This window comes from Dermacentor variabilis, chromosome 7 (genome assembly GCF_050947875.1).
Source record: "Dermacentor variabilis isolate Ectoservices chromosome 7, ASM5094787v1, whole genome shotgun sequence".
Lineage (NCBI taxonomy): Eukaryota > Metazoa > Arthropoda > Arachnida > Ixodida > Ixodidae > Dermacentor > Dermacentor variabilis.
In genome coordinates this window covers 21,005,488-21,032,894 of record NC_134574.1, presented here as the reverse complement: position 1 = coordinate 21,032,894, position 27,407 = coordinate 21,005,488, and the positions used below count along the sequence as shown (strand labels likewise).

General features: G+C 46.9%; 1 protein-coding gene across 1 annotated transcript in view; it reads right to left on the bottom strand.

Annotated features, from left to right (window-relative positions):
- Positions 1-27,407, bottom strand: part of LOC142587364 (uncharacterized) — a 199,680-nt gene that overhangs the window by 11,935 nt on the left and 160,338 nt on the right. Inside the window, exon 7 of the mRNA XM_075698312.1 lies at positions 11,375-11,527. Coding sequence (XP_075554427.1) covers positions 11,375-11,527 — 153 coding nt within the window. The remainder of the gene's footprint in view (positions 1-11,374; positions 11,528-27,407) is intronic.

The following is a 27,407-nucleotide window of genomic DNA, read 5'->3' as shown; positions in this document are numbered from 1 at the left end:
CACATACAGGACACATTCACAACTTCTGCGCTACTAAGGCATAGGCCAAGCACACTGCGACAAGAATTCAGAATATTCTTAAGTTGGCGCAGAGATGTAAATGGTATATCAAGTATATATATCAATATATCAAGTAACGAGTTGCACTTGACAGGTACGTGAAAAGAATTGGTTGAAATTTCACTAGTTTGCCCGGAAACGCCAGGCGTATTAAAATCGCCAATTAAGAGCATTTTACGGTTAGCATGGGCTGATATATTATTTTCAATAGTGGCTATAATAGCCATGTGCAACTCAATATTTATATTAGGCAAAACTTAGAAACGCCCTACTAATAGCCTATTAGTACTAGGAATACTAGGAAATAAATAAGTAGTTAATAATAATAATAATAATAATGTATTTCTGACAGCGACATACAGTAAATTTTACTTTCAATATTTAGTGATAACTTTATATCTGTTGAAGGTGTCTTCTCTCTCTTATTGTATCTTAAGGAAAATCCTAAGGTGGACCAGCTAACATTCTCAACGCTTTTTTGCGCCGGTATGCCGAGCCTGTGTAATATATTCTCGCTGCGGTTTTTCGTTCCTGCTTAAAACTGGCTATCATTTCAGATTATTGGCACGTCGCCAGGGCAGTGGCAGTTAACAAAAAAAGGAGACCACTTACAATAAGAAAACAACCGCCCGATATCCCTGACTTCATCCTCATCATCATTTATTGTGCCTTAAGGGCCCCTGTCGGGGTATTACATAAGGTGGGAGCGTATACAAGGTAGATAATAAGAACGAACGTCATCATCATTTTTTGTCCTTTGAATTTCCTGCTGTCCCTGCTGCAAAATACTTGAGCACATCCTCGTACATTTCATAACCGAATTTATTTAATGTAATAAACTGTTATCTAATCATGAGCATGGATTTCGCAAAAACCTTTCAACAATCCTCCAGCTTACTATTCCTGTTCATGAGGTGGCTTCAACCCTCGATTTGGCCGGACAACTTGATCTAGTCTTTTTGAATTTCAGCAAAGCTCTTGATCATGTATCCTAAAGTAAACTTTTAAACAAACTTCACAGATTTGGCATACCATGTGTTATTATAAATTGAATCGAGCCGAACACAGTTTGTGGATGTCGATGGGTACTCATCCTAGGGTTTGCCTGTTACGTCTGGCGTGCCTCAGGGAAGCGTGTTGGGTCACATTGTTTTTCTCATAAATGTGAACGATATTACCGCTGCTGTGTGCCCTGATGTTCAAATTAAGTTCTTAGTTGATAATTGTTTGATTTGAAAAATGTGACGAGCCAGAACTATCATATTTCATTAAATTGTGTTCTAACGGTAATTCACGAATGGTGCAGAACATGGTCAATGTCCTGGAACTCGGAGAAAAGTGCTGCTAGGTCTAACCAATAAAACACAATCATTTTTATTCATGTATAACATTAAAAAGAACGCTGTTATAGAAGACACAGAATACAAATATTTGGGATTAACAATCACTAATAATTTTAAGTCTCCCACATCAAAAACATTTGTACAGCAGCTACTCGGAAACTCGGTTTACTTAGACAAAACTAAAAAAAAACGCGCCATCTGATGCAAAGCTTCTTACGTACAAAACTATTGTTTTGCCTTAACTTGAATACGCGAGCGCAGTTTGGTATCCCCACTATCAAAAAGATAAGCATAGGCTCGAGATGGCCCAGAGGCGCAGCACGAGTTATATTTAACAAGTAAAGGAGAATAGATTCGTCGTCATCCATGGTGCTGCTAAATAAGATCCCAACCTTAGAGCAGAGCAGGAAATAGCGAGACTTACATTTTTATTCTTGCTTTATCACAACAAACTCATTGTGGATACAGGCGCATATATTCCGCCATTCTTGTCGCGCACGTCGAGAAATCGGCATGGTCACAATCTACTTCCGTATCAAAGGCGTTCAAACGTTTTCAAGTACTCGGTTTTTCTGCAAATTGTTAGTGATTGAAATTCAATGCCTAACAAAATTGTTTCATCAAAATGTGGAAGCACATATGAAAGTGCGCTGGTTGATTTATTAGTACTTTAATATTTTGCCATTTCTTTGCAATCTAAATGTTTTATTGAGGCAGTGCCATTTCATAATTTGTAAAACATTGAATTTGTACACCCGACGTATTTCGAGGGAGAGTTCTTTTTTTACATATTCCTGCTGTTATGTGTATTGCGCTCGATTGTGAGCTGTGTTATTTTGTAGCCTACTATGTGCTGTAATATATTATCTGGGCAGGTTGAACTGGTTTCCTTCAATGGTTGTTGTTACACAAATATATTGGATCTGTGTTATCCACTTTGTGTGCTTGTGTGTTGCGCGGCCTCATTCGTGCCACAAAACTGCGCAATTGTATAAACAATTTAGCACCTGGATGGTTCTTCGTGACTGCATTATACTTAAAAGAGCGTAGGTTAGGCCGTGTTAGTATTCCATAACTGAGGTTTTTTAGCGCACGAAAAGGGACACAAAAGACAGTGACAAGACGCGGACACAGCGCTAACTTCCAACAATTGTTTTATTCCACGAAGCGGTGTGTGTATATATATATATATACATATATATATATATATATATATACATATATATATATACATATATATATACATATATATATATACATATATATATACATATATATATATACATATATATATATATATATATACATATATATATATATATATATATATATATATATATATATATATAGGTAACAGACACCACCGTACGCATGCGCATATGTACCGATTTCTAATCAAATGAGACAGCAACGAGACATGTGTAATGGAAAGTTAAGATGATATCAAAGATGGATTACCATGCATAGCCAAATTTAAAAGGTGTATAGGTATGTTGACGACTACCTTGTTCTTCTCGATCCACGTCCTAGCGGGGAGGTTTGTCTTGATGTCACGCAAGTGCTAGATCTTTTTAACAAGTGTTTACAACCGCTAACTGTTAGGCATGAAACGCCACAGGATGGCGCTTTGCGATTTCTCGATATAAGAATGTTTTTTGAGGGACACCAGGTGTGCTGGGCATATGAAGCAAGGGCGAACAAACCGCTACTGCCATTTTCATCGGGCCACTCTAAGTTGGTTAAGAGGGGGATCGCAAAGTCAACCCTAATGAATGCGCTTCGTCGCTCATGTCCTCACAAGTGTTTGTCCAGTTTTCTGGCGCAAGTGAATCGCCTGAAACAGGCCGGTTTCCCGCAGCATATCATCACAGCTGTGGCCGAAGGTCTCCTTAAGACAGCAAAACGCGGGCGACAGGATGAGCAGGGTACGTCACCGGAGAATGCTCGAGTGAAGCAGAAAGCGCAACATACCGTACATCCACGATATCTCGCACAGACTGAAGAAGATTGGTAATAACGCAAATGTAAGCGTCATCTTTTCAGCGCCAATCAAGCTGTCCAACTTATGCAAGGCCAGCTACTGTGGTTCTGAGAATCCCAATTGCCGGACAAATCACAAGGATTATCACGTTCATTGTGAGAACAATATCGTGTATGAACTGCCCCTGTCGTGCGGCAAAAAACACATCGGCAAAACGGGAAGGTGCATAAATGACACGTTGCGTGAACACGCAAATCATGTGCGAACTGGAGGAGTGGGGCATCTGGCTTTTCACTGCAGAAAGCATGGGTGCAGTCCCATTTATAAAAGGTGCACCTGTGATAGGAACCAGTCCAACGCAAACACGCGAGATTATTGAAGCAGCGAAGATCGCTAGTATGCGGAGCGCTTGTGTTAGCGCGCCTTCAATAGATCTTTCAAGAAAAGAATTCGATTTTTTAAACGTGACACAGGGGGTGGCCTGATGGAGATTACATTTTAATCTTGGAATTACAAAAAAAATTGACTATGCATGGTCGTTCTTTCATCTTTGATATCATCTTAACTTTAAATTACACATGTCTCGTTGCTGTCTCATTTGATTAGAAATCAGTACATATGCGCATGCGTACGGTGGTGTCTGTTACCCACATATATATGTAGCGCTTCGTGGAATAAAACAATTATTGGATGTTAGCGCTGTGTCCGCGTCTTGCCACTGTCTTTCGTCCCTTCTCGTGCGCTAAAACACCTCAGTTATGCAGCATACTTTAAATAAAATAAAATAAATAATGGTTGTTTGTGCTTATGAAACTCGTAACGTTGCCGTCGCCGTGTCAAGATCCTAACAGAAAAGGAAAAGGAGAAAATAAAAGTAAAAAGTGAAGAAACAACAGCTGCGGTCAAACCGGTTGTGACGGCATTCCGTATCAGTTGATACGATCACTTTGAAGGGCTATAAAGGTTCCTGGTAATTCATCTTCACATCGTTCACTTCACGGATTTTCAGTGCACCGGAAAAGCGATGAGTACAGATGCATAAACTAGGAAAAGCAAATGAACAAAAGCGAAGTAACAGCCGACCCAAAGAATGCTTACGCATTTGTAGACAATTCTCAAAATTTCTGTAGCATTTTATTGGTTATATTCGCGCAAGCCCGCAACAATGACATCCAGATCCTTACTGAAATGATATTTCGCAACAAAAAAAAAATGACACGGACGTGAGAGGACGACCCACTAAGCGTGGTGTGTCGTCCTCTCACGTCCGTGTCGTTCTTTTGTTGCGCAATATCATTTCAGTAATGGATTACCAATTTGCCTGGAATGCTGCTCTCGTTAAATCCAGATCATCATCGGGGAAATTATATGTAGATGTTATCTGAAGTAAATAAATATTTATTAAATGGAAATGAAAGCGAATGAATAACAAAGAAGCAGGAATACAACTTAAGAAGCCGCAATGGTTGTTTAGTGGTCTACTACGGCGCTTCTAAGCACAAAGTCACGGGATGAAACCATCGCCACGGAGGCCGCATTTCGATGGGGGTGAAATGAAAGAACACCCGTGTACTTAGACTTATCTGCTCGTTAAGGAACCCACGTGGCCAAAATGATTGCGGAGTCCCCACCAACGACGGGCATCATAATGGGATTATGGTTTTGGCAAGTAAAACTCCATAATTGAATTATTTATATTGCACCTCTCAGCTATGCCGAGGCTCTCGCGCGGCCACCGCCTGCGACCTTTGCGCCATCCCCATCGGTCGTGCCGCTGCGTCCAGCTTCTCACTTCGTTCAGCCGCGGTACAGCAGTGGACAATGGCGCACTCCTGACAAGCAGCCGATATGTTTTCCCTGTGGTGTACCTGGCCACGTTGCACGATTTTGTCGTCGACGCGCAACGTCCTACCGCCGTACCTTCGACGCCGCACCATACGTTTGCCCATACCCGCCATCTTCCGCGTCTCAGAACCCTGGCCAGATGTCTTCCTACTCGGACCACCACTCTCTTGTTGACCGCCGTTCTCCATCGCCTCGATGTCGCTCGCTTTCGCCGACGCGCCGTCATCCTTCTTCGCCGGGACGGGAAAACTAATCGTCGCAGTTCCAGAGGCAAGAACTGCGTCACCCACGAATAGACCAAGGCCTCTCCCTTTCCCGACTAATGTTATTGACTTATATGTGGACAGCGTCGCTGCACTCGCCCTCGTTGACACTGGTGGCGCAGTTGCAGTTATTAGTGCCAAACTTTGCCGTTCGCTCAGAAACGTCACGACGCCACTGTCCAACGTTTCACTTCATACTGGCAGCGCAGACCACATCACGCCTGCACCTGCGGGCACTACTCGCGTTGTGATCAACGGCCTCCTCTACATCGTCGAATTTTTGGTGCTGTGTTCTTGTTCCCACGGTATTATTTTGGGCTGGGACTTCCTTACCGCTAATAAGGCCGTCATCGACTGTTCTCGTGCTGAAGTGGAATTTCAAACGCTGTGTAATGCCCCACTCTTTGACGCTCATGAACCTGCAGATAAAGTATTTGTTGTCGAAGACGTTACAATTCCACCGCACTCATCTTCCCTTGCCACAGTGTCATGCAACATTGTTGCTGATGCGAGTGCACTTTTTACGCTATCTGCAATTTTTGCTCGTAGCAAATGTTCCCCGCTGCCTTTAGCTCATTTGGACGTTCATGCCTGGGTCAGCAGATTGCTCGTCGCCAACCGATAATCCTGTCTTCTCACTTTGCTTCGTGGGGAGTACTTTGGCCGTGCCCAGTGTGTCGACTCCGTCGCCGTCATTGACATGCCAACTGGTCCCGTCGCCACTCACGAGGTCGCCGGAGTGACGTGTAACCCCGCGCAGGAGCCTACTTCGCCCGATATTTAACATAGCTCCATCGCCGACATGTTGACTGTTTCTCAACGCGCCTAGCTTCTACGCGTTCTCGACAAGTTCCGTTCGTCTTTCGACTGCCAGCATGTTCCCTTGGGCAGCACGTCAACGGTTTGTCATCGCATCGACACGGGTACCAGTGCGCCACTGGGACAAAGACCATATTGCGCATCCGCGACAAAGCGCCGTTTTACGACGACCAAGTAGCTGACATGCTCAAGCGCGGTCTCATTCAGCCTTCGGACAGCCCCTGGGCATCTCCCGTTGTTCTTGTTAAGCCGAAGGGTGGATCGCTACGATTCTGTGTCGATTACCGTCATCTTAACATTTTACTCGTAAAGATGTTTACCCTCTTCCGAGAATTGACGCCACCCTTGACTGTCTCCAAGGCGCGGAGTTCTTCTCTTCTATCGACTTACGCAGCGGCTATTGGCAAGTCCCCATGGCACCCGAAGACCAACCTAAAACGGCCTTTGTAACACCAGATGGCCTATAGGAATTTTGTGTCATGCCTTTCGGGCTTTGCAACGCCCCCCAACATTTGAGCGTATGATGGACAATTTTTTGCGTGGTCTCAAGTGGAAAACGTGTCTGTTCTACTTAGATGATGTGGTTATTTTTTCGCCCGATTTTCCCACCCATCTCTGGAGGCTGGAGGAAGTGTTGCAGTGCCTAACTGCCGCCGGCCTTCAGCTCAACCTGAAAAAATGCCACTTTGGCGAAAGTCAGCTCACCATCCATGTAGTATATAAACACGGTATTCTTCCTGACACCGCCAAACTCCGTGCAGTTGCTGATTTTCCCAAACCATCCTCCGTAAGAGAACTTCGCAGCTTCCTTGGCCTGTGTTCTTACTTTCGCCACATCATTCGGAATTTTGCGTCCATCACCGCTTCTTGAATCAGCTTCTACGGAGTGACTTGAATGACTACGCGTGGTCGTCCGCTTGTGACGATGCCTTCCAAGAGTTGCGCCGTCTACAGACCTCGCCGCCTTTACTGCGTCACTTCGACCCGATAGCTCCGACCGAAGTACACACCGACGCCAACGGTGTTGGACTTGGCGCTGTGATCGCGCAGCGCAAATCTGGATTCGACGAGTACGTCGTTGCATACGAAAGCCGCACCCTCACCAAACCCGAGAAGAATTATTCAGTTACGGAGAAGGAATGTTTGGCCATAATCTGGGCACTTGGTAAATTTCGACCCTACCTCTATGGCCGCCCCTTCAACTTACGACGTGATTACAGACCACCAAGCACTTTGTTGGCTGTCCACGTTGAAGGACCCCTCAGGTCGATTAGCTCGCTGGGCTTTGCGGTTGAAAGATTTCAACGTGCGCGTTGTCTACAGGTCTGGCCGCCGCCACACCGATGCCGACGCGTTTTCCCGTTCGCCCGTGTCAACCGAAAGCGATGCCTGCCTCTCTGCCGTTGACCAAGTACTTTCGCTCAAAGCAGGCTGCGACATGGCTTCGGAGCAACGCAAGGATGCCTGGATCTTATCCGCTTCCTTTCAAGCCCGTTGACTGTTCCTTCACCAACTCGGGCTTTGCGCAGTCAAGCATCTCACTTCGAAATTCGAGATGGACTTCTCTATCGCCGGAATTACGTCTCTGACGTCCGCAAGTGGTTGCCGGTCATACCTCGACGTCTTCGTGGTGAAATATGTTCTGCCTTCCACACTGACCCGCAGTGTGCACATGCGGGTGTCTTCAAGACGTACACCCGGCTTCGCTCCACGTTTTATTGGCGTGGCATGTACACCTTCGTGTGCAAGTACATTCGGTCGTGCCCTCAGTGCCAACGCTGCAAGGTTCCTGCTCCGCATGTCTCTGGTCCACTCCAACCAATCCCGTGTCCTGCCCGGCCCTTCGATCGCATTGTCACTGACCTGTATAGATCCCTTCCGAGCACGGCTTCCGGGAACCGCTGGATAGACGTCGCCATCGACCATTTGACGCGATACGCAGAAACAGCCGCTCTGCCTGCTGCCACCGCCCGTAATATAGCATCCTTCCTCCTGAAAAACTTTAATCTCCGTCACGGTGCACCTCGCGAACTTTTAAGTGATAGAGGACGTGTCTTCCTTTCCGAAGTCGTAAACGCGCTCCTTGCTGAATGTCGCATCGTTCATCGCACCACCACCTACCATCCTCAAACTAATGGCCTGACGGAGAGATTTAACCGCACCCTTGGCGACATGTGCTCCAAATATGTCTCGCGGGGTTCCTCGTGTCTCTCCTCCTTATTCACGCCGTCCGCATCAGCGGACGAGGATCGGCGCGCGAGATCGAGCCAAACTGTGAGCCGACGCGTTGCCGGGCACAGCCGCGTGAGCGGGGGTCCACACGGGGGTTTTCAAGCCGCTTAGGGGGCGTCGTGTGAGGACATGGTACGCCTGTTTGGAAATTCTACCACGGACGAAATTGCCGATGGCCTGCTTGCTGTCGCTGATGACGGTATTCGCTTCCGCATGCATGGCCATGGCAATCGCGGTTTCCTCCGCTTCCACCACTCGGCCAGCCGTGATTGTTGTATGTTCTATCAATCCTCCGTTGTGATCCGCTACCACCGCTGTCATGAGGTCGCCGCGAGGGTGTCTGGCTGCGTCTGTGTAGACCGCTCTTGTGTAGCTCTCTTGTGCTGTATTTGTATTAGATTCGCGAGGGTTTCGTCGGACGCAGGGGGGCGCCGCGTGAGAAGGCGCTGTCTGCAGAGCTCGTCGAAACTCTGGCAAAGCTCAATGACGTGAGAGACAGTGCCTGGGTTTTTGCAGAGGAGCATATGAAAGGCATCACCGGAAATGCCCTTCATGGTGTGACGTACCTTGTCCGCCTCCGCCATCACCGGGTTGACGCACCGGCAGAGGTCGACGACGTCCTCTATGTAGCTGGTGAACGTTTCTGGGATCCCAGTTTGCTGGGATCGGCTTCGTAGGCGTTGGTCAGCGCGAAGTTTGCGCACGCCAGGGCGGCCGAAAGCATCAGCGATGCCGGTCTTAAAGCTAGCCCAAGTGCGGAGATCGGCTTCGTGGTTTTTGAACCACAGCTTGGCGACGCCCAATAAATAGAAGTGTTGGTGTTGCTGACGCGTTCATAAGATTCCAGCCAATCTTCAACGTCTTTCTCATCGGTGCCGCTGAATAAGTCAGGATCCCGCTGACACTGGGAACCGGCACATACGATGGCTGGAGTAACCGGTGGGGATGTCGAGCCCCACCGGTTATGCCTGACCGGTCATGCCTGACGTATGGCATCCGTCAGGCATGACGAATGGCAGAGTTCGGGTGCGTAATTCTACGTTGGCGAAAACCGTAGCACCTGCACCAGAATCTAATAGGAATACAGCACAAGAGAGCAGCATGCAGCGTGTCTCAACCAGAGCAGCTCAAGCAATCTCGAGATCGCGCCTCCTGGGTGACTGGCGATGTGGCTGCGGCGCCGGGAAATTCCATTTTCACTAAAATATTAACAAGTTAATAACCTTGATAAGAGTGCTGTAATGAAATACGTTCTGAGACATTGAGGCGTCCTGAGACGTTAAGAGACGGGAAGAGATCGGTGGGCATCGGTAGGCATCGGTAGGCATCGGTGGGCATCGGAGATGAAGCGGAAATAGCGGATGTTCTAGTGGACATTAGTAGAAAAGAATGCAACTCTACAGGCCTTGTATAGCGTGGGACAGATCACCGGTTGATCACGAGAGTTAGAGAACGGGTACCATTAAGCGAAGGGAAACACTGTCAAGGATAGCATAAACTTATGTAGGGCGAAGAAATGAGTAAATTGGGGGGCGCAATTTGTAATCAGCTAACTCAAGAAAGGGGTACCTGAAGCTTGCTGGGAGAAACCATCGCCCTACAGTGGACATAAAGATCATGACGCAGCAATTCTGAGGGACACAATAAAAGTGCAGGTTTAACCAACGTTTCGGCCGGAGTCCGGCCTTCGTCACACACATGACGATTATGCACATGCTGGTGGTGAGTTACGAGGCGTTGAGGGAGAAGGCGGTGCCGGACCACATACGGCCTGTACGCTGCAGCCATAAGGCGCAGGCGAGTTTCCGGTGGCCACCACACGCTCATTTCCAGAATGGTCGATTGTATTAACAAGTGCCACGAGCTTCGAACCCATCCAACTGGTTCCATCGTAAATCCATCCATCCTAAATCCATCCTAAATCCATCCATCCTAAATCCATCCATCCTAAATCCATCCATCCTAAATCCATCCATCCTAAATCCATCCATCCTAAATCCATCCTAAATCCATCCTAAATCCATCCATCCTAAATCCATCCTAAATCCATCCATCCTAAATCCATCCTAAATCCATCCATCCTAAATCCATCCTAAATCAATCCATCCTAAATCCATCCATCCTAAATCAATCCATCCTAAATCCATCCATCCTAAATCAATCCATCCTAAATCCATCCATCCTAAATCCATCCTAAATCCATCCATCCTAAATCCATCCTAAATCCATCCATCCTAAATCCATCCTAAATCCATCCATCCTAAATCCATCCTAAATCCATCCATCCTAAATCCATCCTAAATCCATCCATCCTAAATCCATCCATCCTAAATCCATCCTAAATCCATCCATCCTAAATCCATCCATCCTAAATCCATCCTAAATCCATCCATCCTAAATCCATCCATCCTAAATCCATCCATCCTAAATCCATCCATCCTAAATCCATCCATCCTAAATCCATCCTAAATCCATCCATCCTAAATCCATCCATCCTAAATCCATCAATCCATCCATCCTAAATCCATCCATCCATCCATCCTAAATCCATCCATCCATCCATCCATCCATCCATCCATCCATCTATCAGTCTGTCCGTCTGTCCGTCTGTCCGTCCGTCTTTTTCTCTGAACCAGAAAGTTTAGAACAGCAGATGCGACTAGACACGAAGGCTTGATTCTTACAATAAAGCGAGACGGAAAGCATTCACAGCTACCAATTCAGTGCAAGACGCGCTTTGCATGATTCAAGCTAAGCACTACAGGTATCTTAGTGCCAGATGACAACCGTAAGCTTGGTCCAAAAAAGCCGTCAAATTGGCAGCGATGTACCTTTGAGATTCGCTGATGTTGCCGTTTCCTTCATTGCTGTATGTGACCGGGAGCGCCGACTCTTTCTGCAGACGGCAGACGCCACGCAAACAACCGCCAGAACTGAAGCGGCGGACAAGCAAGCGGCCATCATTTCCACTCGCACGCATCGTCCTGTGGAGAAAAACACCTCTAGATTAGTAAGGTACAATTTCCTATCGTATAGATCGATATTCTAAATCTAGAAGAAAGCATACGTGATTCGCACGAAAAAATATTTTCACAGCCAAGGTAACTAGTGTGCCAAAGTTAAAAAAAAATAAAGTAACGCCTTACTGGTATCGGTCGCTAAATTACGACGTTGTGGATAAATAGCCACTTAAGTGGTTCTTTGTTCACAGCGAAAGTGCGAGTGCGTACTATACTGTACTATACTATACTATACTATACTATACTGTTCTATACTATACTATACTATACTATACCAAAACATGGACGATAGAAGCGCTTAAAAGCGCCATTTGTAAGCTCTCTTGGTTATCTGAAAACACTAGATCACTGATATAACAGATCTTGAGGAAACACAGGAAATTCTTGAGGTAATATATAGGCAATTTTGGAGTGTACGAATTGTTTAGGCGTAAATAAAAGTTGCTAAAACCTCCTTCTCGGTCTAATTAGACACTTTATGTGAAACGCTCACGTTTTGCCATTGCCCTGGAAGGACCAATACAACGTTTTGAAAATTATGCGCTTTGTAGAATTAGTTTTTGTAGCTAACTAATTATTCAGGCGTTCGCGAGTGTTCTTTGGTTGTTATTTATAATGTTTTCGAGAATGCCGGAAGAACTTTATACGAGTCCGAGTGCACATTCTGTAGAAATAGGGGACATGTTAAATGTTATCTCAGGCGAATTTTAGACGTTCCTAGCTTATTTTGCAGGGGCGCGAATAATTAAAGAGCTCTTGTTTCTCCCCTAACTTTCTTTTGTTGCGCGGCGTTCGTATTCACTGTTAGATTTATTTATTTATTTATTTATTTATTTATTTGTTTATTTATTTATTCTTTCATTTCGATGGCAGCGAAATGCGAAAACAGGTGCCCGTAAAGAACCCCAGGTGGTCAAAATTTCCGGAGTCCTCTACTACGGCATGCCTCATAATCAGGAAGTGGTTTTGGCAAATGAAGCCCTCTAATTTTTTGTTATTTATTCTTCCTTTTTTTCAGCACACTGCAGCCATGATGGGCTATCAAGGAGTAAGGAGTAGAAAATACGAATGCGGCAGATCCAAGGAGCAGGAATCTTCATGCAGCGAAGTTACGTGTGAGTCCACAAAGCCGAAACACGAGTTTGTGTTCGTTGAGTGTCCACGCAAAGCGACACGGAGGATTTAACTGAGGCATTCTAGAAAGCGTAATGCAATGCGCGAAGGCGACACTGCAGGTTCTTTTTTCTTTCCCCTGCATGGCCGCGGATGCACGGAGGCTAGAAGGTGCAAGGAAGGTGCTCCACGGCGACGGGATTCCACGAGGGAGAAGCCGCACCCACTGTCACGAAACCTGGTGAAGTTCAGAGAGAAAAGCTTCGCTTTTATTGCAGAGGCGGCCAAAGAAAAGAACTGAAAACAAAACGAGATGCAATAAAATCCGTGGTTGACAATCAGGTAATGAAGATAACACGTGTCCGGGTAAAGCATTGCACAGTGTAATAGCAGGAAAAAATATATTTTTCGGTTCGAGTCAGTGAAGAAAAGGAAACATATTCAACTGATTATAATGTGTGGTGGACGAAGGTCTAGCGGGATCGATGTAGCTGCTGAGTAGACAAAATAGTGCAAAGTTAGAGCATGGAAATTCTTCAAAGATAAGGCTCGACAACGGCAAGCGAAGAGAATGACAAGCTCAAGATTGCAAAGAGTGCAGGGCAAATTATGCATCAAAGCCGTTAGCCTCAAGTTGGTTTGGATATTTATGTCCGCTCCGTTGAGTAAAAATGTGGGCCGATCCCGGAGGTAGTTGAACACCAGGCCGACCCACTGCGGAGGTCGAGCCGGTTTGAAGCATTCAGCAAAGAGAAGTGAAAAGTGCGTACATTCTTTGCAGTCATGCATACAATATAGAGAAGAGCTCGTTCAACACAGAACAAGCACAAAACAAGCATTCGAACCACATAAATGATGATAAGGTGCCCCTGATAACAATGTGAAGTACGTAAGGCTGCCAGCGTACAATTCCCGGTAAACATTGTTGTTGCACTAGAACCCTCGGCGATGGCAGCTCGCGACGGTGGTGGGTGGTGACGGCACTAGCCTTTCATACACAAATGAACCAGCCTAGCTACCGATTTCTTTATTGTTGCAGCACCGCTACTGGTAGACAACACCCCCCCCCCCCCCCCATAGGCTGCTACAACGTAAAAATATTCCCAACTTTCCTATTCCAATTCTGCAATGAGTCCGCTGCGAATGGTCAGACACTTTTTGGACCACTCTCACTTCTCCTAACTGTCACGCGACGTCAGAAAAAGCGCGATAGCTCCCCTTCTGGTATGACCTGTAGACACTGATTCCGCATGATGTGACTGAACCAAAGAATAATAGTTATTTCTGATTCTACGGTATTCCGCTATCAGCCTTCGGCTATTGGTCAAAAGTTTTCGGGCTGCACCCACTTCACCTGCCTGTTACACGACGTCACAAAACCGCAAGGACTCACCGCGTCAAAGTGACGTGTACGCGTTAAAGATGCATTAATATGCCGAACAAAACTGAATTTTCTTCTGAATAGCCGCAGACTGCCCTGTTCCGATAGGAATAACATGGCTGCTGCCAATCGCGCCGGCACTGGCTACTCGCACCTGCCGAGAGCATGGGTTTATTCGCGTATAATAAGCATTCTGCGTGGCTGTGTAACGTTTTCGAGCACTTTCGGCATCTTTACGACCTCGTTCCGCCAGCTCTTCCTTGCTGAGGATCCGTTTATCGTCATTCTTAGGCTTCCGTTGCATGCCGCCGCGATTTTCAACCAGCCACCGCAAGCTAAATAAGAGAAAGCGGACCAATCGCAGACGCCGTCACAACACCCTTCATCCGATTATCGATTTTCAGTGCAGTGGCTCGGCCCAATCGAAACTCTCTCCACTTGAGCATGCTCCTTGCCTCTTGTCAGCCAATTAGATAAGACAAGAATCCAGTGTAAGTAATGTTATTCGTTTTTCAAGCACACAAATGTGACCTCCTATGAACGAGAAGAGCGTTTGAGTGGTCTATTCAGACAACCTTGCAGGTGACCGACCTATACTTGCGTCTGCGGCGACGCAAATTTGACGTCAGGGGATTGGAATAAAAACATATTGGAATACTTTTACGTTATAGGGCCAATAGTTAAGACTCCCGAGGAGCATCGTGAGCAATGTATCGGCCAAGGCAAAAAAAAAAAAAAAGCAACAAGACCAGTGGCGGCGTGGCGTCAAAATTGCAATTACACCTATTACTGCCATTACTAGAAATAATCATTACTCTCATTACTCTAAAGGAATAAAGCGTTACATACCTCCTGAGAAATTGTAGTGGTGGTTTTCAACAGCTTCGCGGGGCATCCATTTTCCCAGCGCCGAGATGGCGAGTTAATTTCTATTTAGAGAAAAATCAATGCCAACTTGCTCGGTTCACTTTCTCTATTTACTGGAAGAAGTGTTATTTTATAAGTGAGGAGCCTTGTGTTAAGAAGGAGCGAGTGCTTGTTAATTTGCAGGTATCCTAGTTTTCTAAGTGCATGGTTGTGTGGTTGGCCAAAGCGAAATTGATCGAAAATCTAAGATCTTAATGTTGTGACGCTTTCTAGTGGATAACCATTAAACAAGCACGCGAAAGAAGATGCGACAGAGAATTTAGTAAATGACATGAAAACAGTTTTTTGGAAGGTGTTTTGCATTTGTCAAGTAACAAACCATGATATGAATGGCACAAATGAATACTTAACAATGTCGTGATCATTAGCAATATTATTATTAGAGTATGTAACACAATCATCAGCGTATATGTGAATTTTGCGGGAATGATACGTTGTAAGTTACTTATATAAAATAAAAAGAGAACCAGACATGTGGTGTGACTCAAGGCTCAATCTTAGATTGCGCCTTGAGGCACGCCAGAAGTTACACTGGGCATTGAGGACTGGAAAGATTTGGAGAGTAAGGTTAGGTACCCGGTAGACAGAAAAGAAGCTAGCCAGTTAGTTAATGCATGGTTGTAGTGGATAACGACGAGGTTTTTCACAAGTTTCCAGTATGCACCATTGTCGAATCCATAAAAAAATTTATAAATACTGCGTCAATTTCTTCATCTACGTCTAAAGCCTGCATGATATAAGGAGTGAACTTACTGAATGGGGTAATGCGAGGTGCAGGAACGATGTCGAAAGCCATCTTGAGCATGAGATAAAACGTAATCTGCCTCCAGAAACTGAATGGTACGTTGTATATTGCGCCTTCTTGAAGTTTACATATATGAAATGCAAGCGAGATGGGTGCCTAATTAAATATGGAATGTTTATTCTCTGATTTGTAGAATGGAAGAACTTTCAAATTTCAAAGGTGAAGGGACGACAGACGTTTAAATAAATTTATGGCAAGTAATAATCTAATAACGATTTGACCATAATGAGCATTGAGTGAGGAGTACACTGCCTATTTCGTCAGTGTTAGTTTTGTTTTCTTACTTTAGATTTAAAATCAAAATTGGCATGACCTGGCCTGAAACAACATCATTATTGGAGCTTTGCGAATATTCAGTAAAATAAAGAGATACGACTTTATGATGGGGAATACAGATTAAAAGTGAGTAATAAGTGTGTTAGCGATGATAGGAATACCGCTTGCAACGGCGTCACTAATTACAATTGAATCAGGGGCAGATTCTTTACGAAGAACAGTACTGTAGAATTTTCCAGGATAATATTTAGAAAACCCGAAAGGGTTACATGGAAATAAAAATCACTGTTGCAATAGTTTTACTTCGAAGTTCCCTTTAAGAGCAAGACACCAAACAGTAAGAAGAGTATAACCAACGCGTTCCACGCATCAAAGCGGCAAAGTCAGCGTCATCGATGTGAACATTCCCGACTAATCCAATGCAACACTGTATTGGTCTCTAGTTTTTAATGCGAAAAAAGAAAACGCGAAGTGCACATTTTAACAAGATCACTCAAAAATTCGTTTAAAGCGTGGATGTCGCCGGAATGACCGATCACTTCAAATTTACTAAAGAAAACGCCAATTGCATCAAATATACTAACGCCATCAGCATGGTTTAGATTGCCAAACGTAGAACAAACCATATCGGGTTTTTCAGAACTATAATAATAATATTTGGGGTTTTACGTGCCAAAACCACTTTCTGATTATGAGGCACGCCGTAGCGGAGGACTGCGGAAATTTTGACCACCTGGGGTTCTTTAACGTGCACCTAAATCTAAGCACACGGGTGTTTTCGCATTTCGCCCCCATCGAAATGCGGCCGCCGTGGCCGGGATTCGATCCCGCGACCTCGTGCTGAGCAGCCCAACACCATAGCCACTGAGCAACCACGGCGGGTTTTTTCAGAACTATAAAGAACGGATCCAAAAACTGCCTTACGATCGTATATACCATAAACAATACTGTCACGTGGTCGTGTCGTCAAAGAACACAGTAGCAATACTGTGAAAGGCAGAACTACGTTTTATTGGGCGAACCTGTGCCCACAAAACAGGCTACACAAAGCACAACCAGAGCGGCGAACCCAGTCGGCGATCGTCGAAAATCTGATCAGCGGGTCCAGCGCGTCGTCTTTTATACAGTAGTCATCGAACGTTCCAGACTAATCGTTGGGATCCGCGTGCTTTCCACAAAGTTCTACACCATTCGCGTCACGCGATGAAATCAGATAGCTCAAGGTTCGGCGACAACAGACAGCCGGGTAGAAGCATCGATAACTTTCGAGAAACTTCGGATACATGCAGGTGCGTCCCGCGCTGTGCGATTACATTTGTTAGGCGGCGAAATGTGGTCGCCCGATAAAGATAAGTACACGTGTCAATACCCCCCTCTTAAAGAGCATCGACCCGATGCTGCAAACAAACGAAAGTAATAAACAAAAGCACTCATAGCAAAGAAAACAAAATAGGAAGTTCGTCAGCGTCCGTAAAAGGGTTTAAGGCGCACCACATGGACCACTTCGGATCGTGCGCGGCGCCGCTGTGAATGCGAAATGCCATCTGGCACGACCTCATAGTCCAGAGCGCCAATACGTCAGATGACCTTGTAGGGTCCGAAATAGCGTCGGAGTAGTTTCTCACTGAGTCCTCGTCGGCGTATCGGGGTCCATACCCAAACACGGTCGCCGCGCTGGTACTCGACGAAGCGTCGTCGGAGGTTGTAGTGTCGGCTGTCGGTCCTCTGTTGGTTCTTGATCCGTAGGCGGGCGAGCTGTCGGGCTTCTTCGGCGCGCTGGAGAAAGGTCGCGACGTCAAGATTCTCCTCGTCAGTGACGTGCGGCAGCATGGCGTCGAGCGTCGTCGACGGGTTCCTGCCGTAAACCAACTTGAACGGCGTGATCGGTGTTGTTTCTTGCACCGCCGTGTTGTAGGCGAATGTTACATACGGCAGGACCGTGTCCCACGTCTTGTGTTCAACGTCGACGTACATGTACATCGCTAGCATGTCGGCGAGGGTCTTGTTCTGGCGCTCCGTGAGACCATTCGTTTGCGGATGGTAGGCAGTTGTCCTCCTGTGGCTTGTCTGGCTATATTGCAAAATGGCCTGGGTGAGCTCTGCTGTAAAAGCCGTTCCTCTGTCGGTGATGAGGACTTGTGGGGCACCATGTCGCAGCGGGATGTTCTCGACGAAAAATTTCGCCACTTCGGCTGCGCTGCCTTTTGGTAGAGCTTCAGTTTCAGCGAAGCGGGTGAGATAGTCCGTCGCCACGACGATCCACTTATTCCCGGATGTTGACGTCGGAAACGGCGCCAACAAATCAATCCCAATCTGCTGGAATGGTCGACGAGGAGGTTCGATCGGCTGTAGTAATCCTGCTGGCCTTGTCGGTGGTGTCTTGCGTCGTTGACAGTCTCGGCATGTCTTAACGTAACGGGCGACGTCGGCGGTCAGACGTGGCCAGTAATACCTTTCCTGTATCCTCGACAGCGTCCGGGACAATCCGAGGTGCCCAGCGGTGGGATCGTCGTGTAAGGCGTGCAGTACTTCTCGACGCAGCGCTAACGGTACAACAAGAAGGTAGCTGGCGCGAACTGGTGAGAAGTTCTTCTTCACAAGCAGGTTGTTTTGTAGCATGAACGAAAACAACCCGCGCTTAAATGCCCTAGGGACAACGTCGGTGTTCCCTTCCAAATACTCGACGAGGCCTTTTAGCTCCGGGTCTGCTCGCTGCTGTTTAGTGAAGTCTTCCGTGCTTATTATTCCAAGGAAGGCGTCGTCGTCCTCGTCGTCTTGCGGCGGGGGATCGATGGGGGCGCGTGATGAGCAGTCGGCGTCAGAGTTTTTTTCCGGACTTGTATATTACGGTGACGTCATATTCTTGCAGTCTGAGGCTCCACCGCGCCAGCCGTCCTGAAGGGTCCTTTAAGTTGGCTAGCCAACACAACGCGTGATGGTCGCTGACGCCTTTGAATGGCGTGCCATAGAGGTAAGGGCGGAATTTTGCTGCAGCCCAAATGATGGCGAGGCATTCCTTTTCAGTCGTAGAGTAATTGCCTTCCGCTTTTGACAGCGACCGGCTAGCATAAGATATAACCCGTTCAAGTCCGTCTTTCCTCTGGACTAGGACGGCACCGAGGCCTTGGCTACTGGCGTCAGTGTGGATTTCAGTATCGGCGTCCTCGTCGAAGTGTGCAAGTACCAGTGGCGACTGCATGCGTCGTTTGAGTTCTTGAAATGCGTCGGCCTGCGGCGTTTCCCACTTGAACTCGACATCACATTTCGTTAGATGGGTTAGCGGCTCCGCGATGCGTGAAAGGACCTTGATAAAGCGCCTATAGTAGGCACACATGCCAAGGAACCTGCGCACTGCCTTCTTGTCGATTGGCTGCGGGAACTTTGCGATGGCAGCTGTCTTCTGCGGGTCTGGGCATACCCCAGATTTGCTGATGACGTGGCCTAGGAATAGAAGCTCATCGTAAGCGAAGCGACACTTTTCCGGCTTCAGAGTGAGCCCAGATGACTTGATGGCCTCTAATACTGTCGCAAGCGGCTTAAGGTGATCGTCGAAATTTCCGGTGAAGATGACGACGTGATCCAGGTAAACAAGACAGGTCTGCCACTTCAATCCTGCTAAAACCGTGTCCATCACGCGCTGGAACGTTGCAGGCGCCGAGCACAGTCCAAATGATATAACCTTGAACTCATAGAGGCCGTCTGGCGTGATTAAGGCGGTCTTTTCGCGATCCCTTTCATCGACTTCTATATGCCAGTAGCCAGACTTCAGGTCTATCAAAGAGAAGTATATAGCATTGCAGAGCCGATCCAATGCGTCGTCTATCCGTGGGAGAGGATATACGTCTTTCTTCTGGATTTTGTTCAGTCGACAAGAATCGACGCAGAAACGTAGGGTTCCGTCCTTTTTCTTCACTAAAACGACTGGAGACGCCCACGGGCTTTTCGACGGCTGGATGATGTCGTCGCGCAGCATTTCGTCGACTTGTTGTCTTATAGTTTCGCGTTCTCACGTCGAAACTCGGTAAGGGCTCTGGCGGAGTGGTCGAGCGCACTCTTCGATTATTATGCGATGCTTTGCGACTGGTGTTTGTCGAATCTTCGATGACGTCGAAAAGCAGTCTTTGTATCGTCGAAGCAGACTTCTGAGCTGTTGCCGCTTAATCACGGGGAGACTTGGATTTATGTCGAAGTCTGGCTCAGGAACTACGGTCGTCGGGGTAGATGCGACAGAATACGAGAGGACAAACGCATTGCTCGTTTCCGGAATTTCCTCGATGTATGCGATCGACGTGCCCTTGTTGATGTTTCCTCCGTGCAGTCGAGCGATTCCTCTTGCGACGCATATTTCACGGTCGAGCACTAGACGTTGATCGCCTTCGATGACGCCTTCTACGTCAGCGGGCGTTTCGGTGCCAACCGAGATAACAATGCTGGAGCGGGGCGGGATGCTCACTTGATCCTCGAGCACACTCAAGGCGTGGTGACTACGAGGGCTCTACGGCGGTATCGCTTGATCTTCCGACAGCGTTATTGACTTCGACTTCAGGTTGATGATTGCGCCGTTTCGTTCAGGAAGTCCATGCCGAGAATGACGTCTCGTGAACACTGCTGCAGGATAACGAAGGTGGCAGGGTAAGTCCGGTCATGAATGCTAATTCTTGTCGTGCAGATTCCTGTCGGCGTTATGAGGTGTCCTCCAGCGGTGCGAATTTGAGGGCCTTTCCCATGCGGTCTTAACTTTCTTTAACTGGGCGGCGATGTGTCCACTCATGACGGAGTAATCAGCCCCTGTGTCCACTAAGGCGGTAACTGCGTGGCCTTCGAGAAGCACGTCGAGGTCGGTGGTTCTTTGTCTGGCGTTGCAGTTAGGTCTTGGCGTCGGATCACGGCTGCGTCGTGCTGAACTGAAGCTGGAACGTCGAGTGGTCAAGTCGTCTTTCGTCGGTGCAGTCTTGGCTTCCTGACTTCGCCGGGGCGGCGTCGTGTCATTATGTCGTCGAGATGGTCTCTTCGTCGTCTTCGTCGGCGGCGGAGGATCTTCGTCCGTTCGACGAACAGCAACCGCACATCCATCGGTTGCTGCTTTTAGTTTTCCGGATATGGGCTAGCAGAGCGGCCCCGGGCTGGGCCAGTGTATGGTCGGCGCTGCGGCGACAGGTAGCGGCCTGGTGACGGTGAACGGGACAGTCGTCGACGGCTCCACTGAGTGGCGGCCAGGTAGTGGGCGATATCGCGAGGGCGTTCACCTTTCTGCGGGCGCGGAGCGTTGACGGCGAAACTTCGCAGTCCCATCTCCCGGTATGGGCATCGTCGGTAGACGTGGCCGGCTTCGCCGCAGTGGTAGCAGAGCGGGCGGTGGTCGGGGGCTCACCAAATGTCCGTCTTCCTCGCGTAGGTGCGCTGGGCGACGGGTGGTTGTGCTGGCGGCGGCGGCGGCGGACGACGGAACTGCGGCGTGACAGGGCCCTGGCGCGGTCGCGGAGGGGGACCTTGGCGGCGTGCGACGGTGGCATAGGTCATCGCTTCTGGCTGGGGCTGCAGTAATTGAGGTTGCACCTCAACAGCTCCCAGCGATCGCTGAACCTCATCTTTCACGATGTCAGCGATCGAAGCTACTTGAGGTTGCGACGAAGGCAAGACCTTGCGGAGTTCTTCGCGCACAATGGCCCTTATGGTCTCTTGGAGATCAACGGAGCCCAGCGCTTGGATGGCGCACTGAGGCGGGAGCGCTTGGCGGTTGTATTGCCTAGTGCGCATTTCTAACGTTTTCTCAATCGTCGTAGCCTCTGTCAGGAACTCAGCTACGGCCTTCGCTGGGTTTCGGATCAGTCCGGCGAAAAGTTCTTGCTTGACGCCTCGCATCAAGTAACGCACTTTTTTCTCGTGGGACATTTCCGGGTCGGCGTGCCGGAAAAGACAGGTAATCTCTTCTGTGAAGATAGCGATGGTCTCATTTGGTAGTTGGCCTCGGGTTTCCAGCAGAACTTCGGCCCTTTCTTTCCGGACAACGCTCGTGAACGTTCTCAGGAAGTTACTGCAGAACAGGTCCCATGTTGCTAGGGTGGACTCCCGGTTCTCGAACCAAGTCCTCGCGGCATCTTCCAAGGAGAAGTACACGTGTCGTAGCTTATCCTGAGAGGTCCAGTTATTGAAGGTCGAGATCCATTCGAAGGTTTCGAGCCAGGTTTCAGGATCCTCCGACGTTGCTCCACGGAAGGTAGTGGGCTCTCTGGGTTGTTGAAGTACGATGGGTGAGACTGGGGCAGCCATTGTGGTTGTCTTGGCCAGAATCTTCTTGGTCTTCTCAGGTAGAAGTCCGTGCTCCGGGGGCAGGTGTTGTAGACGACGGCTTGCTCGATGGTCCGTGACTACGTTGGTGCTCTCTTTACGGTCCGGGCTTGGATCACGGCTTGTCGGGGGCGTCCGGTACATGGACGAAAAGCACCTCCACCAGATGTTACGTGGTCGTGACGTCAAAGAACACAGTAGCAATACTGTGAAAGGCAAAACTAGGTTTTATTGGGCGAACCTGTGCCCACAAAACAGGCTACACTTAAAGCACAACGAGAGCGGCGAACACAGTCGGCGATCGTCGAAAATCTGATCAGCGGGTCCAGCGCGTCGTCTTCTATACAGTAGTCATCGAACGTTCCAGACTAATCGTTGGGATCCGCGTGCTTTCCACAAAGTTCTACACCATTCGCGTCATGCGATGAAATCAGATAGCTCGAGGTTCGGCGACAACAGACAGCGGATAGAAGCATCGATAACTTTCCAGAAACTTCGGATACATACAGGCGCGTCCCGCGCTGTGCGATAAGATTTGTTAGGCGGCGAAACGTGGTCGCCCGATAAATATAAGTGCCCGTGTCAATACAAACTTGAAAATAATGAGATTTTAAATCACAGTACCGCTCATGACATAACTATTTGATTCAAATCGGAAGTCAATGAAAAGTTCTATGTTTCTGTGTACAATTGACAATCGTGGCCAACCATAGATAACAGCAGCCATTCTACATCAGGAATGATAAAGTCGCCCATGCATGTTTGGGGCATGCCTCGCAAGTTATTGGATGAACGCATTTAAGTAGTCTAAGGGTCAGCAGGCAAGCTAGCTACGCGGTAAAACACACCAACAACACAAGTCACCAATTGAAACTACACTTCACAAATAACCGACTCTGGCTGACTCACTGACAAAGACGCTTCTTGTCCCCGTCGTGTCTTGTCTAACTGAAGTGTGCACGTTTATGTGGACCGTTTTTATTGTCCGTGCTCCTGTATTAATTCGTGCGACATTGTTAGTTAAGGCAGTTGGAAGAATGTAGTGCATAAAGCTGCTGCGTGCATTGAAAGGATTGCGCCCGAATAATAGAAAAGAGAACCAATTTGTGCGACCTTGCAGAAAAACAACCAAATTTATAGAAAAACTGCTTCTTTCAAGCAGTTGCAAGAATAGTTTTGGTTGCCTGTAAATAAATCACATACCTTAAAGCGTTCCCCATGTATTACTTTTCTGTTTCAGACCGAGCCCGCATAACACGCTGCCGAGCACGTCTTAAGCAAATAATATTGAAGCAATAATTGACCCGCACACATTTTACTTCGCCGTAAAATTGGTTACACTGCGAACTCCGTCTTGCTTACTTCTGATAAGTTTACTCCGAGTTGCTTTGGCGGGCTGATGAAGTATTTATTTTCTGTATCTTATGGCCTAAGAAATAAATGAATAAATAAAGAGAAAGTTTCATTCGCAGTTGTAGGACCGCGGGATAAATTTTGCGTTCTTTGTAAAACACACTTTTGAAGCTGTGGATCCCTGATATACGTATTTGCTACAAAGGCCGTAGTTAGTCGCCGCACTTCGTACTTTGCTTGCATATTACCCATAAGGTGCCCCTTATTTTTGTTCAACAAGGTGCCTTGTATAGTTCATTAAGGACAACAGTAATGTCGTATGACGCATGAAACAAGGAAAAAACAGTTAATATTCCTTTGCAACACTCCTGTTTAGATACAGAACGCAAAGCGGTCATCCTAACTGCATTTGCCGCAATTGCCGCTCTTTCCCCGAAATATACACCTCGTGTAACCTCAATTTTTGGTCTGATATTGGGCAGCATATTTGATGTGGTGATATCGCCGTATGGTACTTACTTTAATATGATTAGTAATGCATTCCAAATAGTATATTCAATCCACACGCACACATCCTCGCAAATGAATTTACCAGGGGGGTACGCCAATACTCCATAAAGGTGATTTCGCTGTCCCTTCTATCGATGCCTGGCCAACCGGCTAAACTCGGCGCCGTTAGTACGAGGCATTTATAACACTTCACAGGCTTTGCATACGTAATTTATTGACAAAGCCCCAATAAATCTGTCCACTTTGAACTTTGCCTCGTTGTGTGGTCCTTACTGCAGCCAAAGATGAAGAAGCTGCTTAGCACTTTTTCTCCGAGAGCACCAGGCAAACCTCATAGAACGAATACAATATAAGAAAACACTAGGGAGTAAATAATTACTTGTACTAGTTCTATTCAAGCCAGTAGTGTGAAATCCTTACCGCAAATTACAATATTACGGTCGAATTCGAAGTCGCTATGTTGTGCAGTATTTGAAGCCTGGGAAACCATGGGAATGACTCAATATCACATTATCGATGGCTAGACTAACATTCTATGAGGTTATTATTAAAGTACACAGGAAGAAAGATTTTTGCCTCGTTACTCGCAACATAATTTATAATCCGGCGAAATACCAACACCGTGCCGTGCATATTTAACCGAAGTGTCATGGGAAAGGCAACTTTATGCCTTGGGTAACGCATACTAATTGTAAGGCAAGTGTTAAGTAAATATTTTCAAGACACATAAGAAACCCATGTATTAACAGTGTTAAGTATGTGAGACCCTTCTCTTACAGCCAGCCACCTTCTCATTTTTATAGCTAAAAACTACCACCACCAGTAGTAAAACCAGCATTTCCTTGCCTCTTTGCATGCTAGCTAACATATATCTAGCTCCCCTGATTTCCATGCGCGGACGGCCTATTTTCAGCGCCTGCATTCTGCTTGTGGAACGCAACATGGAACGGATGAAAAAGTACGTGAGAACGCCGTTTCAAGGCTACTGATATATCACGATGCTTTTTCAGCAGGTTCATAGGATGTTTGGGCTGCTTGTTAGTATTAGCGCAAAATTTGAAAGACGTCTTAAATGAGAAGGGTTCACATTCCACCGGCCTCCATTCCCCATGACCCCTTTTGGCGCCACTTGTTCGAGCAAACGTAGGTAATTCTGAAACAAATACATTTTTACTTTCGATTTGAATTTCCCCACGTAGCGAGCTGTACTTGTCTGAAGCTCAACGATACGGTGCTCCACGCCCAGCACCAGGACTTACCTTTGGAAAAGCGTTTTTTTTTCTTGAAATCAGGGGTACAATCAGGACTCGATAGGAACTAAAAGTCAGTGGGTCGCCTCCCATTGGGCGCTCATGGGAAGACTACAAATGAAGCTGAGCAGGATGATATAGGCTGGACTAATGTTCAACTGAGGGACGCTCGCAATAAAATTGATTATGAAGGACGGCTGAGGATGATAGAACAAAGTAAATGGGCTGGGAGAGTGTTGCGGTATCTGTACAGGAAAAACATTGATTCACAGTGGAGGAAATAAACTATAAAGCTTACCAGGAAGCATGAGGCTTGTACGGTGGGCAACACAGCAACAAGGAATGTCGAGCGGAAACTTAGAGAGGCTGGAATAATCTCATGGGTGGCGGCAGTGGAAAAGAAACCTGCAGTGAGTAACTACTTAAGAGGACAAAAGAAAATCATGAAAGGAACAATTTATGATAACTCAAAGGGAAGCTCATGCCTCAAAGGGAAACTCAGGCCTCGAACGAGGGGTCCACTACACTGGAGGAGTACATGGTTCGTATTTTTTAATCATTTTTGCGTAACAGAATTGGTAAGCTCTTACTCAATGTGGTCCATTTCGGTGGCCGTGGATGTAGTGAAATTTTTGTGGTCGTCATTTCAACGAGCGGACGGGGCATGAGGAGCAAGTGAAGTTAGAAAAAGTTGTTCGTTGACCAATAAATGATAATAACAACTCCATGTGGAAGCAGCCAAAGCATGAGCTTTCCATCGTTCGAACAAATATGAGGACAGGCCTACGTTCGTCTGGCCGAGGACCTCGTGCTCGGGCTTCCGGCTCGAGGATTTTTTCTCAATTGCACTTTTTGTCGTCCACCGTCCGCCCGGTGAAGAAAAGAAAAGGTTCGCTGCTTGTAACAAAAATGCGTCGCACACGCTGCCAAAATATTGCAAGGTGCGCGACGACACTTTATTGTTTAGCATCTTTTTATCAGGTTTGCTGGCATCTCTGTTGAAGAAGAAATTACGGGGGATGTCAACGAGCCGAGCACAACTTTGAGCCATTTTTTGAGAGACTTGCAGCAGGATTGTTGGGAGGAGTGTACGTATGAGGCCAATCTGTATTTTGTCCCAAGAGAAGGTTAACTCGTCGAAACAAATTCAAGAGAACTGAGAAGCTTTGTTGGGATACGTATTGCTATGGGCGTACTGAAGTTCCCAAGAGTATTGATGTACTGGTCTCACAATGGCGCGTGGACTTGACTGCAGATGCAATGTCAAGAAATAGGTTCTTTCAGCTCCGGAACTACTTGCGCTTTGTTGACAAGCTGGCCGTTAGTGAAAAAGAGAAGCAGCAGAATAGGCTCTTTTTAGTTGGGCCAATCTTCGAATCATTAATACGTGAATGCTTGCAGCAGCCTCTTTCTCGGGAAGTGTGCATAGAGAATAAATTATTCAGTTTGCAGGGAGCTGTCCAATCTCGCAATATGTGCCCTCGAAACCCAATGCTGTCGGGCTGAAGAACTTCATTGTAGCATCACCAGTAGGCTTGGTGCTTGATTTCACCGTCTTCGTCGGTAAAGGCACTGTATCAGAATATAATACCCGGGAGTAGGCGCTTCCCGTAAGTATAGTCGAGAAGCTTCTAGAAGCACTTGGAAGAAGCGAGCACTTTTTCTGTTCACACGCACATATTTTACAGGTATGAAGATAGCAGAATATCTAATTGAACGGAATGTCCTCTTGGCAAGAGGAATCATGGCTAACAGAACAAGTGAAGTTGCGGCGACAATTCCCAATAACCAATCGCTGCAGCGCGGAAAGTCGCCCTCTAAAATCCAAGGTTAACATAAAATATACATCGCCAAACGGAAAGGAAGCGATTTCGTCGTGCTACAGTCAATTGCATTAGGCGTTTAGCCAAAAGGCTCTTGTGTCAGGTGGTCCAAGGACGA